General features: G+C 39.4%; 1 protein-coding gene across 50 annotated transcripts in view; it reads left to right on the top strand.

Annotated features, from left to right (window-relative positions):
- The window catches only part of TTLL5 (tubulin tyrosine ligase like 5), a 316,623-nt gene that overhangs the window by 102,067 nt on the left and 195,457 nt on the right, over nt 1-19,099 (top strand). For all 50 annotated transcript variants that reach the window (XM_086319545.1, XM_086319536.1, XM_086319563.1 and 47 more), the window contains 6 exons: nt 4,600-4,757; nt 5,691-5,997; nt 10,436-10,556; nt 13,267-13,413; nt 14,512-14,615; nt 17,156-17,283. In XM_086319545.1, coding sequence (XP_086175671.1) covers nt 4,600-4,757; nt 5,691-5,997; nt 10,436-10,556; nt 13,267-13,413; nt 14,512-14,615; nt 17,156-17,283 — 965 coding nt within the window. The remainder of the gene's footprint in view (nt 1-4,599; nt 4,758-5,690; nt 5,998-10,435; nt 10,557-13,266; nt 13,414-14,511; nt 14,616-17,155; nt 17,284-19,099) is intronic.

Genomic DNA, 19,099 nt, shown 5'->3' with positions numbered 1-19,099 from the left:
AAATTAAAATTATTAAGAGTTATGTTCTTTGACTGCAATGAAGTTAGAAATCAATAACAATAGAAAATATCCAGATATTTTGGAATTAAACAACACATTTCTAACTAATCAATGGCTCAAAGAAGAACTCATGAGGAAAATTCAAAACGATCATGAAAATAGAACATTAAAATGTGTGAGGTGCAGCCAAAGTACTGTTTGCTTGTGTGTGTTTGGGGCGGGGGATGGGGGGCGGGGGCGTGTGATTTATAACTTTAATACTTGTACTAGGAAACAGGACTAGATCACTGATCTAATGTTCACTTTTATGAAACTAGGAAATGAAGAGTGACCAAAAGTAAGTTGAAGAAAGAAAATGATAAAGGGCAGACCAATTAAATACAAGACAAACAATAAAGAAAATTAATAAAAATCCAATAGCAGAATTGATAAACTCTTAAGTAGATTTATCTAGAAAAAAGAGAAAACACTGATTGCCAATGTCAGATAGTAAAGTGGGGCTATCACTATGGATCCTACAGACATAAAAAGAATATTATGGGAATATTATTATTATTAACAACCTGATTTCACTATTTTGACAACCTGAATGAAATGTCTGAATTCCCTGTGGGGAGAGAACTCTCAGTAAAACTGATACAAACTGAAATAGAAATTTTGAATAGCCCTATGCTTAATCAGAATATTGAATTTATAAAAAAAAAAAAAACTTTCCTACAAAGCACACTGCAAGTCATTTCACTGGTGAATTGTATCAATATTTGAGGAAGAACATATACCAGTCTTAAAGAAATTCTTTCCAAAAAAATAGGCAAGGGTTCTTCCCAATTCATTTTATGATACCAGAAGTGTATGGCATGAAAACTTGACAAAAACATTTTAAAAAATTATAGGCTTATATCTACATGAACATAGACACAAATTTCTTAAAAGAATAATAGCAAATAGAGTTGATTAGTATATGAAAAGGATAATACAGATGGCTAAAGTGAGATTTTCCCCAGTAAGGCACAGTTGGTTTAAGGTTTGAGAATTAGTCAATTTAATTTCCTATATATTAAATAAAGGGGAAAAAAACCCAATGATCATTTTATTAGCTGCAAAAAGACCCCAAACAACCCACATATGTTGAATTGATAAAATTAAATACATGTTATGAGAAAAATTCTTAGTAAATCAGGCATAGAAGAGAACTTCAATCTGATAAAGGCCTTCTATGAAAAACCTAATTCTAATGTCAAACTGAAATATTGAAGGCTTTACCCCTATGATTAGTAATTAGGCAAGATGTCTGCTCTTACCACTTGTATTTCCTTTATGGTAGAGTTCCTAAACAGTACAGTAAAACGAGGGATAGAAAAAGAAATAAGAGGTATACAGATTAGAAACGAAGAGGTTAAAATCTTTCCTCTTAGATGACATGATCAGGTTAGTAGAAAATTCTAAGGCATATACAGAATGATTATAAGAACTTACAAGTGCTCTTAGCAAGGTCTTGGCATATAAGGTCAAAATTCTTAGGGATAAATTTTACAACTATGCTTACTATCTATATATTAAAAACTCCGGAATGTTACTTAAAGAGACTAAAGAAGATCTAAATAAGTACAGTGATATGTCATGTTCATGGTTTAGAAAACTTAATATTGTAAGCATTCATTCTCCACAAAATGATCTAAAGAATATTGTAGCAATTTTTTGGTGGAAATTGACCGTTTTTTTTTTTTTTTTTTTTCAGTGTATTTAAAAATGCAGAGGAGTTAGAATATCCAAAGTAATCTTGAAAAAGACCTAAAGTACCTGACTTAAAGGAATATTATGCTGTAGTAATGAAAACTTACAAATTTATCAGTGAAACAGAATAAAAAGCCCAGAAATGGGCCCTTATGACTTTAAACAAGAGGCCTAACGTAATCCAATGGGGAAAGGAAACTTGGAAACTTTTTAACAGATGGGGGTGAAACTGGATATTGTATTTTAAAAAATGAACCTCAACCTCTATTGCCCACAAAAATTATAGGTGATTCATAGACATAGACATAAAAAATATTGCTATAAAACTTTGTGAGTGAAATTATCTTTGTAACTTTGGGCTTGGCAGAAGTTTTTAGATATGACACAGAAAGCAGTAAGCAAAAAGGAAAAAAATGATAAGTTAAATTTCCTCAATAATAAAAATTTTGTTTATTAAAAACACTTTTAAGAAAATTATTAGGCAAGCCATAGTTTTGATCCATCTCAAAAATATGCTAATAAATGAGTTCATACTATATTATTCTATTTTTATGAAGTTGTAGGACAGGTAAATCCAAAACGTGATGAAAAAATTCAGAACAGTTTCCTTGAGGAGTATGAGGGAGGGGTTTACTAGGAAGGGATGTGAGGACTTTCTGAGGAGGTAGAATGTTAGAATTTGGGTTGCATAGCTCTAGGTCTTATCAAATGGACATATAGACATTTAATATTTGGGTATTTCACTGTATATTATTTTTAGGTTACAGAAAAGAGAAGGGAAAAAAGTTCAAAGCCCTATAAAGCAAATATTGACCTCTAGATCCCAATAATTTCATCAGTTAAGTGTTTAGGAGTGAAGTGCATTGATGTCTTTGTGCAACTTTGAAATGCTTAAAAAATTAAGTGGATTGGTATTTGGATAGAAAAAGAGAAGATTAAATATATATGTGATGAAATAAATATAGTAAAATATTCATTGTAGAAACTGGCCAGTGGGTATACAGATGTTCACTGTATAATTCTATTTAAATATTTCATAAAATGTTAGAAAGATAAAAGGAAATACATGTAGATAAAAGCTATTACAATTTATTTATAAGGAGTTCAATTGTTTATTAAATCAGAAGTATTTATAGTATGTTGGGTGTATGCTGAGCAGTCTCAGAAGTGTCACTGACCAGTGAGAAAAGACAAGCGCGGGCCTTGCCCTCAGAGAACTATACACACAGTTCTGTCTCCTCCCCTAGCGCTCCCTACTGCCATGCCTTGTAATAGTGGTGAGTTGTATGTCTGTTCAGGGTTCCTTAGAAGCTTATAGTTGTTATTTTAAACATCAGATTTGTTTTATTTTCTTTATTATTTAATTATCTAAAACCATTTTCACAACTGTGTGTGGGGGGCTAACATTCAGTTGTTGAGATTATGATAAACTGGGGTTGAACAATTTTTAAAAGTTTATTAATTTGCTTCCCTTTTCTGCCCCCGGTGTCAGGACATTTCCAGTTCTTAGCTCAATGTCCTGCTCTAGAGAGGAGGCCTTCAAAATATTTATGTCCAGACTATCCAACCAGAAATCCCTAGAAGTCTTAAATAGACCAGAAGACACAGCCTTTCTATCATACTCAGGGACTGAAAACTCCTAGGGGAATGACGATGAATTATGACCTCAAAGTGGTCCTCAACCTTTTGGTACCGGGGCGGGTTTTGGGGAAGGTGATTTTTCCGTAGGTGGGGTAGAGGGGATTGTTTGGGGATGATTCTGGTGCATTGCATTGATTGTGCACTTTGTTTCTATTGTTATTATGTGGGCCCCACCCCAGATCATCAGGCATTAGATCCCCGAGATTGGAGAGCCCCGTTCTAAAGAGTTCACAAGAGAGAGAGTTCAGAGCCAACCAGTTAGATCTTGAGTTCTGGGTGCACAGCATTGGCTGCCTGCTTTCCAACACTAATGTGGATACATCTTTTCTGACTTGGTGACCCAAGAACCCTGTCTCTCTTTGGTGACCTGGATTTCTCTGCCTGTCCTATACTCTGCCCAGTCCTTGTGTGGAGGGCTGATGATGCCTGTCACTTCCCTAATTTTATGATTTTTCTGATGCCTAGTGTAGCTGTGGCTGTCCCTCTCCCCATCCATGACCTGATTGAATTTGGCATTGTCCCCCATCTGTTGCCTTCCCTTGTCTGTGCCTCTCACCCTAACTCCTGACCTGTGCTCAACACCGGGGGAGTCCCTGCCACCTCTCCCCAGCTCCTCCTCTAACTCAGTGTGCTCCGAGGGAGACGTCCCTCCTGTTGGAGTGCTTGAGACTTAACGCGTCCCAAGATCATAGTGACTTTTCACAAGGACGCTCTCTGCCCATGAGTCTCATTCAGGTCTGTCCTGCTCTCATCACAGATTATCAGCTCTTTCCTCAACAGCTGCTAAATCTGTATTCATTAAATACTGCCTACTTCAAAAGAATGTTTGTATCATTCTAAGTTATAATGAATAAATAATAAGTACACCTCTGGCCGTCCCTCAGCTTAAGAACTGAAGTGTTGCCAGTATCTCAAGTCATTCTAGGCTTGGGAGTTGGTAGCACTTTATGGTCTCTGCACTGAATAGTCAGCCCGTATTGTTGGATAGATAAAAATGCTTAACCATTGTCTTCAGGCATATTTTTGTTCACAACATTTAACAAATTCAGATAGGCCATTAGTGAAATTTTAACGTAGATTCCAATATTCCCATTTATTGGCCAGACATTTCAGAACTCACGAGAGTAACCATGCCTGATCTGACATCATGACAGAGTTCTATCAAGCTTAGTCTTGAATAAAAGAACTTCTGAAAGTTCTAGCTGCCATGTTTTTTCCTCACAGGATGGCGATTGATGGAGCACCAGAACTGAAGGTAGAGAGTATGAATTCAAGGGCCAAGCTGCACGCTGCTCTCTATGAGAGGAAGCTCCTGTCTCTGGAGGTGCGAAAACGTAGACGACGGAGTGGCAGATTAAGGGCAATGAGGCCAAAATACCCAGGTACCTGCCGGGGAGCCTTCACCAAGCTCCAATATCTGTGTCCTGTCAGACTGATGCAATCAGCTTCTTAACTAGTACTTAATGAATCAGGACTTCCCTGATCACATACGCTTACTTTTTTTTTTTGATATATATACTCTTTTCCTCTGAAACTCATTTCAAAAAAATCATTCTTCCATTCTATAATATTTGTGTTGAAGACTATCTGAAGCACACACATGTGGGCTTTTGCTCTTATTCCAGCATCATTTTGCTACCTGATACTTAGCTTAAGTTCAGTGGAACCCCCGAGCATTCTTATTTGGAGTTTTCATGATTAGGTATGAAGTCCAATTTATCCTTTGGCATTTGCTGAACGGTGTAAGTATTTTAAACACAAACAGAAAAGGGGGAATTTCTTTCTCTCCCAGAATCTCCCATGTTATAGATCTATTTGTCACTGACAAATTGACTTCTCTTTCTCCCTCCTCCTTTTGTTTGTTGAGTGCCTGTGTCAGCCACATTAGTCACTGCAGTTTTACTGACAGATAAAAAAAGCCGTGGCCCTTGTCTTCAAAGACCTGCCAAAGCCGTGAAGGAGAAGGAGAATGGATAAACAAAGGGTGGAAAGATATCCCCCTGCTCTGTGTACCTCCATGAAAAGCATCCCTCTAGAAACTTTTAACACACTGTTGGGATCGCTAAAAAGTTTTCTGCCTAGAGATGTGAGACAGCCATTGGTATTGTGATGAGAAGCATCGTCTCTAATGAAGATCATTAGTAGGTTTTTAGAAGGTATAAGATTGGAGAGGGGCGTGTGTGTGCTGTTAACATGGTGCATTATTTGCCATCCGATTTAGAAATGGGTTTTTACTAAAAGGATAAAAGGAAGGTATTGGGAGAGAGGAAAATTTAATCCTTTTTTCAGCAACATTAGTGATTCTTCGCATTTAGTGATTACCCAACCAGCTGAAATGAATGTTAAAACTGAGACAGAGAGTGAAGAAGAGGAAGAAGTTGCATTAGACAATGAAGATGAAGAACAGGAAGCTTACCAGGAGGAGTCTGCAGGGTCCCTTGGAGAAAATCAAGCCAAATACACACCCTCACTGACTGTTATGATAGAAAATTCACCCAAAGAAAATGCCATGAAGGTTCCTGAGTGGAATAACAAAGGTGAACAATGCTGCAAAATTGAAACTCAGGAGCCAGAGCCTAAATTTAACCTGATGCAGATCCTGCAAGATAATGGCAATCTTAGGTATGTATCTTTCCTAATTATTCTGGTAAAACCGAAAGCAGGTCATTTGTACTGTGCACCAGGGTATTGTGCTAGTGGCTTTATAGCCATTTTTCATTTTCATTTCATCAGTCCTGAATGATGAGGAGGAGTAAATCATGTGAATATTAGGTGGCAGAATATTCCAGGCAGAGCAGCAAGTATAAAAACCCTGCAATTGAAATGAGCTTGGCAAGTCTGAGGAATATAGATTAGTGGTGTGGAGTTATGTGGAGAAAAGGGTGTGGTAAGAAGTGAGACTAAAAAATTGGATGTCATTTGATCATAAAGGGCCATAGAGGAGCCTGGACTTTTTTCTAGATAATTTTTAAGCAGATGAGTGATATGGTCAGATCTTGATTTAGGAAGTAAATTCTGGTCGCATTGTGGGATAGTGATTGATAAGAGGAGAAGTAAGGGTAAAGATCGAAGGCAGGAGGAGAAGGGGATGACAGAGGATGAGATGGTTGGATGGCATCACCAGCTCAATAGACATAAGTTTCAGCAAGCTCTGGGAGATGATGAAGGACAGGGAAGCCTGGTGTGCTGCAGTCCATGGGGTCGGAAAGAGTCAGACACGACTGAACAGCGACAAAGGGTAGAGCACTGAGTTAGGGGCTGTTCAAGTAGCCCAGAGCCGGGAAGATGAAGGCCCTATCAGAGCAATGGCTATAGGAGTGAAGAGGATGGGATGGAGTTAATGAAATTTGCAAGTTAAAGTTGCTAGGGCTTGGTCTTTGTGGATGTAAGAACCCCACAGAGCCTATATTTTTGCAAATTTGGTCACGTGATATTGCAGCCAGTCAATATAAGGAGCACAGGAGTTTGTTTCATGATAAAAATAATGTGTTTTGTTTGGGACACAGTGAGGTGGAAGAGCTCTAGGGTGAAAATGTTCAGTAGATAGGTGAAAATACAGCTTTGTAAGTCGGAGTTGAATAGGACTGTACAGCTTCAGAGTGGATGAACTTGTTTATTTCAGTTTAGTTCGGTAAACATGGACAATGAGAAAAGGAAGAGAATTGAGGCCTGGAGAAAACCAACATTCTATAGTAAGAGATCAGGAAATAGCAGTTAGAGAGATGGCTATAAAAGTGGGAGGAGACAGGGTGGTAAGCTACAAGAAGAGAGTTTCAAGCTAAAGAGTGAGTGCCTCGGGCAGCCCAGTTTAGAATGAGGCCTCTGAACAGTCTCTTGCATTTATGACATGGGTGTGGACTTTGTGGATAGAAGAGAAACTGAGCTGAGTAAATAGGAAAGCAAGTGTGAAATGGCTTTTTCAGAGGGTTTGACAATGAATGAAAGGAAGGTGAGAACTCATCAGAGAGCAGGCTAAGAGAAAAAAGATTTCTTAAGATAGGGATTCTGGAGCTGATTTATAGATTAGGGGGAGGATTTGATGGTAAAAGAATTAAAGATACATACAGGAATGGATATATTGTCGTATAGGAAGGTATAAAGAGGCCAGTGGAGGGGTGCCTCGCCATCTTAAGTCAGAAAGAAAGTACTAGGCGTGCGACCATGCCCAGTCATGTCCAACTCTTTGTGACCCCATGGACTGCAGCCCACCAGGCTCCTTTGTCCATGGAATTGTACAGGCAAAAATACTGGAGTGGGTTGCCATTTCCTACCCCAGGGGATCTTCCTGATCCAGGGATTGAACCCCCGTCTCTAATTTCCTTTGCACTGGGAGGCAGATTCTTTACCACTGAGCTGCCTGGGAAGCCCCTAAAGCACTGTGGGTTGAATGCAATGATTAGAAGTTAAAGAGTCAGGAAGTGTAAGTGTTCAGGCACAGTGGCCTTTATTTTCTAAGCTGGAGGTCACTTCTTAAAGCGCAAGGCTGGAGGGTGCTGTTGGTGTTTAGGGGGTTGGAGGGTAGGTTGAGGTTTGGAGTGGTGCGTGGAGAATGAGCACGGCTCCGTTAGTGGGGAGCACACTGAGCTCTGTCAGAAGACTTGGCTGTGACTTTTCATTGCTTACCAGCTGACTGTGTGATCACGGGCAAGTCAGCGTGTCTCAGTTTTCTTTTCCATTAGGCCACGTGATCAGGTTAGACATGGACAGGTTTTTCAGACTGGGCTCTCTAGAGGGGAAAGAAGAATCCACTGAATGAAATGGAACATTTCAAAACCACTGAATTATATTCTAAGGTCCTTTTCAGCAGTAACATTCTACTTAGATGTTGTAGAAATAAATTAGTTACTCCTAAATCTCACACATCTCACTTTCAATGAGTAAGCTGTTATAATTGCAGGGTGTGTTCGTATAAATCAGTGGTTTTCAAATTCTGTTCCCCTGAGCTGCCTCTCATTGTATGGGATATCTCAGCGGCTACTGAGGGATCTGAGGGGTGGTCCGTGGCAAGGCTTCAAGACTCCAAGCCCCAGCCCACTAGTTGTATATTTTGTATCCTGAGGATCTACAAAGGCTTTTATGTTTTAAAAATAGATTTCTCCAGTGTAAATCATTCTAGCATTTTGGCTTGTTTGTTGCAGATTTCTAGCTGACCAGTATCTCCAACACCTTAGGGCACAACCTCAGGATTAACATCTCACAGATCTCTGTAGTAAGGTTTGTTGTTGTTGTTTAGCTACGAAGTCATCACCAACTCTTTTGTGACCCCATGGAAGTTCTCTTAGTGGGGTTTTTAGAAATGGAAAACTCAATACTTGTTCATTTGATTTACAACAATGATATGCCACAAAATAATGATTGAAATCTCAACTTCCAAGCAATAATTCCTTTATCCAAAGACTTCTGTATTTTAATATTAGAGGAATAATCGATAAAATTGGGTATGTTGCTACATTTGCAGGTATCTGAAACATGACACTTGTAGCTCATTATATTGCAAGTGAATTTGTTGGCCAAAGTGGAGAGGTTTTTTTTTTTTTTTTTTTTTTTCCCCTTCACTTTGACTTGAAAATAATTTGTTGGAGGGAAAGCTTATGGGAATGGTTGAGAGGAAAGTGATATATGGTCTCCAGAACAAGGATTTTAAGTGTGGCCTTGATGAGAAACGTTTGAAAATACACATTTCAAAATCATATTGTGCTCCCCTACGCTGCTCTTACTAGTGACAAAGGTGCAGCTTTGTGTTTCACAAACACAAGATCTGCTTGAAAGGCAGATCTACCTCTGTCCCTTCCGACACACACAGAAGCTAGACAGAGACCCTCTAGGATTTCCAGTTTACTCTGGACCAGTCCTTCGTCCTGACCTTGGGGAACAGTGAGTAGAGAGCATTCAGTGACGGCATGTGTGAAAAGTGTAAACAGAGCTTGTGTTGGGCTCTAATCCTCACTGACGTACTTTTGGCTAGTATGTCAGAAGGCCGAGCAGCTGAAGTAACCAAAAGCTCTCCTGAAGGAAAACAGATCTCCCGCAGTTCGCAGCTGAAGTGAAAGTCACCAGTGGTTTCTTGGTACTTCTGTCTGCTGAAGGCTAGCTTGGTCAAATTCCCTTGTTGCCTGCCTAGGGCCCCAGCGGAAGTCAGCGGGGTTCTTCAGCGTTGTCGCTGAGGTGCTCTGTACTGAATGCACACGTGTCTTTTTCCCACCAAACATCTGGGCTCGTCCTAGCCCATCAGTGCCTCTGCACCAGACTCTGTTGGATCTCGCTCATTTGTTCTGGGCTCCAGCCACTCCCGTCTTGCAGTTGAGAAAAAAGCCTGACCTTAAAATTTGGTCTCAAAAGTTCCTTCGTAAGATTTATCTCTTTGCAGCTTTGGAGGATTTCGCACACCCAGAATCAGTTGCCATAACAAAAGCCATCCTTTTGTAGTAACTGAACTGAACTGAACTGAAAGGGTCCATGGCACTAGTGGTAAAGAAGCTGCCTGCCAGTGCATGATACGTAAGAGACGCAGGTTGGATCCCTGGGTTGGGAAGACCCCCTGGAGGAGGGCGTGGCAACCCACTCCAGTGTTCTTGTCTGGAGAATCCCATGAACAGAGGAGCCTGGCGGGCTACAGCCCATGGGGTCACATAGAGTCGGACATGACAAAAGTGACGGGACACACATAAGCACAGAGGCAGAAAAGCCTTTCTGTATCAATACAAAGGTTCTTACGAAAAGTCAGTACTTTCCTGTCCATTTCCTCAAGAAAGTTGTTTAAAAGTTCAAAGAGATAAGAGTAGAAAAGATGAATCTCTTTTCTTGTTTGATTTTTTTTCCCCCATGTGGCAATAATGAGAAAATAAGTAGAATTCTTCATCTCTCATTCTTTAAATAGAAAAAGCAGAAATCTCATGTGCTGGGTAGAAGGAATCTTTATTCAGTGACTGTATGATGGGCTTCATTTTTCGTAGCCATCCTAATAGAAGGATCCTCAAAGGCCACATTGAGAAAGGCAAGCACGCATTTGGTTGGTGCACCATTCTGTCTCATAACGGTGTGTTGTTTTGGATTTCTGTAGCAAAGTGCAGGCCCGAATAGCATTCTCTGCCTATCTCCAGCATGTTCAAATCCGCCTGATGAAAGACAGTGGAAGTCAAACGTTCAGTGCCAGCTGGGCTGCCAAAGAGGATGAACAGATGGTGAGGTTCTTCTTGTTGGAACCTTTTTAGTTTCCCCTTTTTTCTTTCTCTCTATTCCTTCCCTCTCTTTCTCCCTTACCTCCCTCTTTCTTTCTTTATTCCTTTCTTTCTTGGTTCCCTATACTAAGGTACAGAACAGTATACTTCTGGAGAAGGAATCCTTCCACGGTGTAGCTTATAGATTTCTCTTACTTTACTATGAATTAAATCTTGAATCTGGAGCAATATGCGTTGAGGTGTCCGTTTTCTTCATTCTGAAAATGGAAACTGAGTCCTCATTAGACGTCAGGCCTATGCAAAGCCCTAGAAGAGGATAACAATTTTCAGGGTCCTTTCCCAAGCAGCTTCACATTGTATTAACTCTTTAAGATAAACACTGTCATCCCCATTTTGCGGATGAGGAAACAAAGACCTAGAGAAGGGGGGCCTGCCTGTTGTCCTGTAGCTCGTATGTGGTGAACCTGGAACTTAGACTCAGGTATTACAGTTGTGCATGATTTCCTGTTGTCCTGTAGCTCGTATGTGGTGAACCTGGAACTTAGACTCAGGTATTACAGTTGTGCATGATTTCCTGTTGTCCTGTAGCTCGTATGTGGTGAACCTGGAACTTAGACTCAGGTGTTACAGTTGTGCATGATTTCCTGTTGTCCTGTAGCTCGTATGTGGTGAACCTGGAACTTAGACTCAGGTGTTACAGTTGTGCATGATTTCCTTTTGCACTGTTTCCATGGATCGGAAGGCATTTGATTTCTACCCTAAGGGGTGGAGTTACCTCTTTCAAAGTCAACACTTTATCACAGGCCCTCTGAGAATGTACCATCCTCCAGTTAAACTTTTTTTTTCTTTACTAGTTGTTACTTTATAAAGTTCTTAGATTACTGAAAACAAACTTGTGTAATGATTTTTACTATACATAAGTCATTCGAACCTGCCTAAAATTTAATATTCTAGCAAGGTTTTCCTTTTTGGATCAGAATGACAGGAAGCCTCAAGCTCTTTGGAAAGGTCAGTGCTTATAGAAGAAGCCACAGCCATTCTTTACTTTTTTACCACAGAGATCTGTCACTGAAAGGAGAGGGACCTCTAAGTCTGAGAAAGCTGCCTCCTTTGGCCAGCTCACGGTGACCCTACTGTAATTTTCAGTTCTCCGCATATGAGAGGCATACAGTATGCTGGGCTTATTATAAAAACATGATGGATATCCCAGAAAACAACTCGTGAATTTAAAGTAGCCAATGCAACCCAGAGATAAAACCTTGTGTGTTGTGAATAATTCTTCAACCATCAGTGGAAAATGTTAGCTCTGCTCTTTCCAAGTGGAAAATTGAAACTGCCTTTTTGAGAGTCAGTTTGTCTGCTCCACTGTGAAAAAATAATGTTTTAGTATAGCAGCTTAAACCACCCTATAGTAAAGACAACAGAGTGGAACTATGAAATCCAACCCTCTGGTAATGAGACTATTTCTTTATGTTGGAGTAAATTGGCACGAAAGAACAATGAACCAAAATCAAATTCAAGAAGAAAAGAAAAATAGCTCAGAAGAGAATAACCATTGCAGCTGCTGGCTTAGAATTCACCCAGGATTTCAATGGGGCTTTTAATAGGAATATTTAGGATTATCACTGCAGAACTTAGTATCAATTCTGTGCATTCCCAAATGAAAATCTATCTAGACAGCAAAACCTCACCCATTACCTGGTGATTGTGGCAGTGGTCTTGTTTATGAGGAAGGTGGGTGTAGAATTGCCTTCTCTGATCCAAGTTGAATGATCTGATTGCTATTCAGATTTCAAAATCCTTTGCCCCATCTCAAATGAGGTGTATCTCTTCTACCCCTTAATGACTTTTCACTGTGCTCCCCATGCCAACACACAACTCTAAAAGCATGCTTATTCTTGGGGAAGAAAAAATCAATAAATAAAAAGCTATTGCCTTTCAAGCTTAGTAACAATTCTTTCAGTTTGTCACTAAACGTTTTAAGTCAGGAGTTTCTCCTCTTCACGTTTATCCTTCATTATCCATTCATTCCTTAACCTCTTTGTTCCATTCCCTTTACTGTGCTGAAAGTAGTTGTGGTCATTTCTCAACTCAGCCTCTTGGAAGCTTGTGACATGGGTACCTTCCTGCCTTGGCTTCCATAACACTGTTTTCTCCTGGATTTCTTCGTGCATTTCTAATACTTCTGTCATGGTTTGTTGTTGCTGATTGTTTGTTTTCTGATTCTTCCTCCTCTTTCCTACCTCAAAGTGTCAGTATTTCTGTATTCCTTCTCTCCCTTCTCGTCTTTGATGACTTCCTGTGCTTCCAAGGTTTTAGTTTCTGCTACCTTTGTCTTTTCCTAAGCACTTTTCTCTGATCACCCTATTAGAAGTGATGGCTGCGGTTTGGATTATTGTAGTACTTTGTATATATGAGTAGTGGTACTTTTACAGCTATTACTTTATTACATAGATATTTGCATACAGACTTGATTTTTATTTTCTTATTGTCAGCTTATTAAGGGAAGATGCTACATTTGTTTTGTTTTGTTTTGTTTTGTTCTTGTCTGGCTGTATTCTTGTTATACCTAATATGTTTGCTCTGGGTCTTATTTGTTGAAGAGTGTAGTATACTTCTTCTTAGCTCTCTATTGTATAATCCCCTTGTAGCTTGTCTTCTGTTGCTTAGCACAATCTCTTCTTTTTCTCCCCAATGGCTCTCTAATTTATAGGAGCTAGTGGTTCGTTTCCTCAAGCGAGCATCAAGTAACCTCCAGCACTCACTGAGGATGGTATTACCCAGTCGGAGACTGGCACTTCTGGAACGCAGAAGAATCCTGGCCCACCAGCTGGGTGACTTTATCTCTGTGTACAACAAGGTAGGTGGTTCATCCGTTAGTCCTGTGCTTTGGATCACCACCCACTGTCAGAAACAGGCTAGAAGCCTCTGTCCAGCTGGGTGAAGAGGATCTTTTTCCCTTCTAGCATCATTGTGTGCTGTGTATGACGGTTATGGGGAGTTAGACCTCACTCCTTAACTCAGCTCGTCTGAAAAGCTACTTATTACTTGTGAAGGCCCAGAGGCCATAGTTCACTCTCATGCAGAAGCATATTCCTTTTGAGTGCTGTTGTATCTGAGATGAATCCTGGGCTGTGTGAATTTGCATTGTCATTACTGTGCCTGGAGACAGTGGTGAACTGACTATATGAGAACAAATTTGAACTGTGGATTTAATGGAATGACACAGTCTTGTTTCCTGAGAGAGTTATACTTTGTTCTCTAGAACGTTTTAGATAGTGACTTCGTTTTACAACCAAGCCCAGAAAATTGACTATTTAGTGAAACTAGTTGGCAAAGCATCTTTTATCCAAGGGTCTTAGAATACTTTAGAAATGTCATTTTGGAGTGGGAGGAGCTGGGAGTGTGCCCATTTTTCAGAGAGGAAATCTGAGTCCTGGAAATGTAAATAGCTTTTGTGGAATGTGTGGAATGGTCAGTACAAGATCAACACAACAAATCCATAGCTGCATAGCTACTCTAGCTCTGTTGAGAATTTTGTCTTATGTAAGTGAAGAATTTATGCAATTTGGATGCTGCTATAGAAGTGTCTTCCAAGTCTGAGCTTTCCTCCTCCTAATTGTAACAAAATAACAGTGTCTCTATTGTCATGCTTCAAGTGTGACCACAGACATCAACAAGGTCTTTTTTTTTCACAGGGCTACCTGAGTATATAAGTAAAAACATGATAAAAATTTATGTTTATTCTGCAACTCTGAGTTGGAAACTTTAAAATGTTTCATGAAATGATGGCAGAAAATAATATACCAAGTTTATAGGTGGCCAAAGGACATTGAAGAAGTGGATGTCTTTTCTATAAAGACAAATTGACCCAGTGATAATGAAACCAGATGATGAATTATGCATTTATCAGGAGTCAGTTTTATCTTGTTTTTCTTTGGGATTGGGGGCTGGATAGGAAACAGAACAAATGGCTGAAAAGAAATCAAAGAAGAAACTTGAGGAAGAAGAGGAAGATGGGGTGAATTCGGAAAACTTTCAGGAGTTCATCAGACAAGCAAGGTAGAAGACATTCTCCACTAATAAACTAGAATCTTATTCTGTCTTCCACACTGCCCCATTGAATTCCCAGTATTCTCTTGTTTCTAACGTGGATGTGAGTACAGTCACTTATAAGAAGAGAAAAAGGGTTCATAGTCTTTGTGTCTCCATATCTCAGCCAGTTATTGGCAGTTGTCATGGTTTCAGTTATCAAAACACTGCTGCTGGGCATCTGGGCTATATTTCTAGACAGCCTTCAAAGTACACACCACTTAAAGTGCTGAGGGAGCACTTTGGAAATTTGAAGTTAGAGGCTTCTAGTGTTTACTGGATCTGAATTTATTCCTGCCCTACTGATGCAGTGGAGATGACCACATTTTGCCTACATTGAGTGGGTTGAGGAGTTGGCAGTTGTTCAGTACTATGAGGGTTATGCCTAATTTATATAAAATAAAACAAGTCCTTCATGCTTAAGGTTAGCCTTTAGGGATGGAAAATATCAACATTCAGCTCTCTATCTTAATACAAATTAGCCAGGCCACTTTGTCCATTTACAGTGTGTTTGCAAAGGAAGAAGTAATAAAGGCATTTAATTTTTAATTTTATAAGACCTGTCCTTTTTCTTAAGTAGAGGGCTGGACAAAACTACTAAAATAAAGCATAAAATATGTGTAAATCTGCCTTAGTTAGTCTTCAGTCGTCAAAGTCCCAGTGGGGAGAAAAGCAGTAGAAAATCAACTCTTTGTTGATTTGTGACGTTAAGTCAGGTGGTGATTTATCAACCACCAACATAGTGTGATCTGTGTGTAATACTCTGTATGCAGCTAATTATAGCCCCAGGATCATGTGCTTAAACGTACAACAAACAAACATCATTTTATAGGAGTTCATAATTGTGTAATGTTATTTTGTTGACATTCTTAGGTCTTGAGGAATACGGTTGATAAAGCAAGTATAGAAACAAAGCAAGAAGTAGTTTCTTACCTCACCATTGTGCAAATAGCAAAGAAGAAAGGCTGGATTATGTTCAGAAAGTGGCGCTGCTTTTAAAGTTAAAACATTAATTTCTAGTTCTTCCTAGACATCTTCAAAATCTCTGAAATATAAAAAAAAGAAACTAAAAAGCAACCTTTTAGGAAGTGAAGAGTGTTTCCCCTACCAGGCCTATTTGGCTGCTAAAAATTAATTATATGTACTGTTAACCAGTGATGTTGACTTGGAGATAAAGTATTTTAGAACATATTTACTACTGATGGTGGGTTGTGCTGATGGTTGGAAATATGCAGTAGCATCAGTTCTTTTATTACATTTGAGGTGGGACATGGATACCTGTGTGTGTCAGCGTTGGCAAATTCAGTTTACCCGCAGGAGTAGGCAGGAAAACATGTTATAAAATGAGCAGAGAGTAAGACAGGAGGTATAGAGCAGTTGATATCTTGGCCCACCTCGGTCTTTCCCTTTTCTGGGAAGGGCCAAATGAAACACACTGACAGGCAGAGGCGCTCGTCTGTTTGCACCCTCAGCTTTAGATCTTTGTGGTTTCTCGAGTTGCTTTCTGGTGGCTCTTTGCTGCTTTGGAGACCTTGGAGTTTACCCTGAGATTCACAGAAGCAGTTTCTGGGATTGTCATTGCAGTGTATTCTGAAGCTGGGATATAGGTTCTTTGTAATGATGCAGGAGTATTTTGCTTATTTGAAGGTCACTTATCTGGAACATTGACAGGCTCTGTGAAAAAAATGCAAAGGCCATTGAGGAGCTGCTACAGGTGTTAAAAAACCCAGACATGATATGTTTACTGCAAGAGTTCTAGTAAACAGGCCCTCTTCTATTTCCTTATGCTTTTCATTTTGTGGGTGTTCATAAAAAATGCATATAATTTCTATATTTGAAGTTACCTAGAGACTGTTTCAATCTCCATTGTATAGATGGTAAGGGAAATCTTCCCTGGATACCCTAGTGAATCTCCTTATTTATGACAAAGTGACTCCTTTAGTGAATATACTCCAATTATCTAGAAGTGGTAGGTGGACAAACTGTCAAGCTCCACATAATAAATATTTCAGACTTAGTGAACTCCACGTGGTCTTTATAGCATAGTCTTCTTTAAAAAATTTATAAACCATTCTTAGCTGGGAGCCATGCAGGAACAGACTGCTGATCAGTTGTGGCCCACAGTCGGTTCCTGGTTGACCCCTGATTTAGAACGTAGAACTTTCTGTATTGTAGCTACTGACTACTTGAAATGTGGCTATGTAACCAAGGAAATGGATCTTTAATTTTAATTCATTTAAATATAAATAGTCACATGTGACTAGTGGCTACCGTATTGGACAGTGCAGATCTAGAAAATTCACTGTGGAATAAATAAAACCTTGTTGTGCTTTAAAATTTTCTGACTACTTCATTTATTTTCCGTTTTAACTACCTATTAATAGGGAGTTTTCAGCTTGTGCTTTTCATTTCCCCCTTCTTCAGCTTACTCCATTTCCATAATAAAGTCTGGTGGAAAGATTTTCCAGAAGAGCTTCCTGTTCTGACCATCCTTTTTCTCCCCATTTCAGTGAGGCTGAACTGGAGGAGGTGTTGACTTTTTATACCCAAAAAAACAAGTCTGCGAGTGTCTTCCTGGGGACGCACTCAAAAAGTTCCAAAAACAGCAACAGTTTTTCTGATAGCGGGGCAAAGGGTGGTAAGTATGTTGGTTAATTAATGAAAAATAAGAAGAACAAGTGAAAAAGTGAGACGTGCAGAGGAGAACCAAAAATAATATGTTGCTAAGCACTAATAGACTCCAAGGTGGTGGAATTTTGTAGTTGTGGGGGTGGGAGAGTGAGGAAGCCGTGTGTTTTTGTCCTAAAAGTGGAAGAGGGTTATGTTCAAACTTTTTTTTTCCTATGAAAATTAACAGTAGAGAGTTCAAGACAAGCTAATAACAGCTAACATTTTGTGAGAACTCATGTTACTGTTTATTGGACATGATCTTATTTTTTATGGAGTAGGTGCTATTATAAAACTTCTCTACGGATGAGGAAACAGAGCTGAAAGAGGTGGAGTGACTTGCTCAGGGGCGCCCAGCACTGTCCAGTGGAGCAGGAATCCAAACTTTAGTCTTCCTGACTCAGAGCTTGTGCTCTTAATCTCCGTTCTTCTGCTTCTCCTGATGATTACTTCTCACTCTCCTTACGTTTCTTTTGCTTCCTCCAGCTTATCACCATTTGCATTTGGGGTATGAGAATTCTTTGTTGTGCGGGATTATTCCCACATACCTGGTGGGATGTCTCATATCCTTAGTCACAAGCCCTAAATGCTACTGTCTTCCTTCAGTCATTGTGATAACCCAGTGTTCCCACAACATTTCAAAAATTTCTCACTGCTGGGGAACTCCAGGATTGGGGATTTTGAAACTGACGTGGACCAAACTATCCAGCCCATGTCATATGATCTAAAAAAAAATAACAGCAACACTCAGTTATAAACAAAGCTTGTGCTTCAAGTATAAGATGCATTTAAAATCTAGATGGGAGCATAAGACACAGATAATCAATATACTAATTTTGTAGTATGCTAACCACTAGATTCAGAGATGTAGACTTCTTTGCTACTCTTAAGGTGATCATAGCCTAATGTGGAAAGAGCCAAGACAATTGATCATCTAAAATGTAGGGTACGTTTTCCTGAGGAAGCAGTGTTAATGTTTTCAAAACTGATTAGCTGCAGGGGCTAGTCTAAAAGCCTGTCTAGCTCACTGTATAATTGAAGTATTATATTAGCAAAAATCCTTCTGAGTCCACCCTCTTCTTTGAGCTTTCCTAAATCTAAGTTCTAAAGCTAGTTTATTCATGTTTTCATTCATTCCTTTTACATATTTTTAAATAGACACCTATTAAGTGTCAGACGTTATGATAATAGTAGTTGCTAGAGAGAGCGGGAACCAGGACCGTCACAGTTCTTGACTTTATAATATTTATTGTCTGCTTGATGAAGTCGTATGAGTAAATTCAGGAAGAAGGTTGATAGAATCTCTGAAAAGATCCTATGACAGTGTTAGGAAAGGGAGACTGAGGAGTTTTTGTAACGGAAGGGGAACTGTGTACTAACCTAGGGAGGTGAGGTCCTAGCTTGGCATTCAGATAGTAACTTCTCCCCTGGCACTGTTGGGGAAGCCCTGACAACAGATACTAGCAGCACCTGTTTGTACAGGTGGATCCTCAGAGATTCTGGGGTTCATGTGTTAAGGACTACCTTTATGTAATACAGTAAGTCCCCTACATAACAAATGAATTCCATTCTGAGAGCGTGTTCATAAGTCCAATTTTATTTGTAAGTCCAACAAAGTTAGCCTAGGTTCCCAACTAAGTACCATAATAGGTTTATAATACTTTTCACACAAATAACACATAGAAAACAAACACAAAAAATAAAGCATTTCTAATCTTATAGTTCAGTGCCTTGAAAAAGCACAGTACTGTACAACAGGGCTTCCTTGGTGACTCAGTGGTAAAGAG

This window comes from Bos grunniens, chromosome 10, assembly GCF_055505025.1.
Source record: "Bos grunniens cultivar Pamir isolate PY7600 chromosome 10, Bosgru_T2T1.0, whole genome shotgun sequence".
Lineage (NCBI taxonomy): Eukaryota > Metazoa > Chordata > Mammalia > Artiodactyla > Bovidae > Bos > Bos grunniens.
This window is presented reverse-complemented; position numbering and strand designations above follow the sequence as displayed.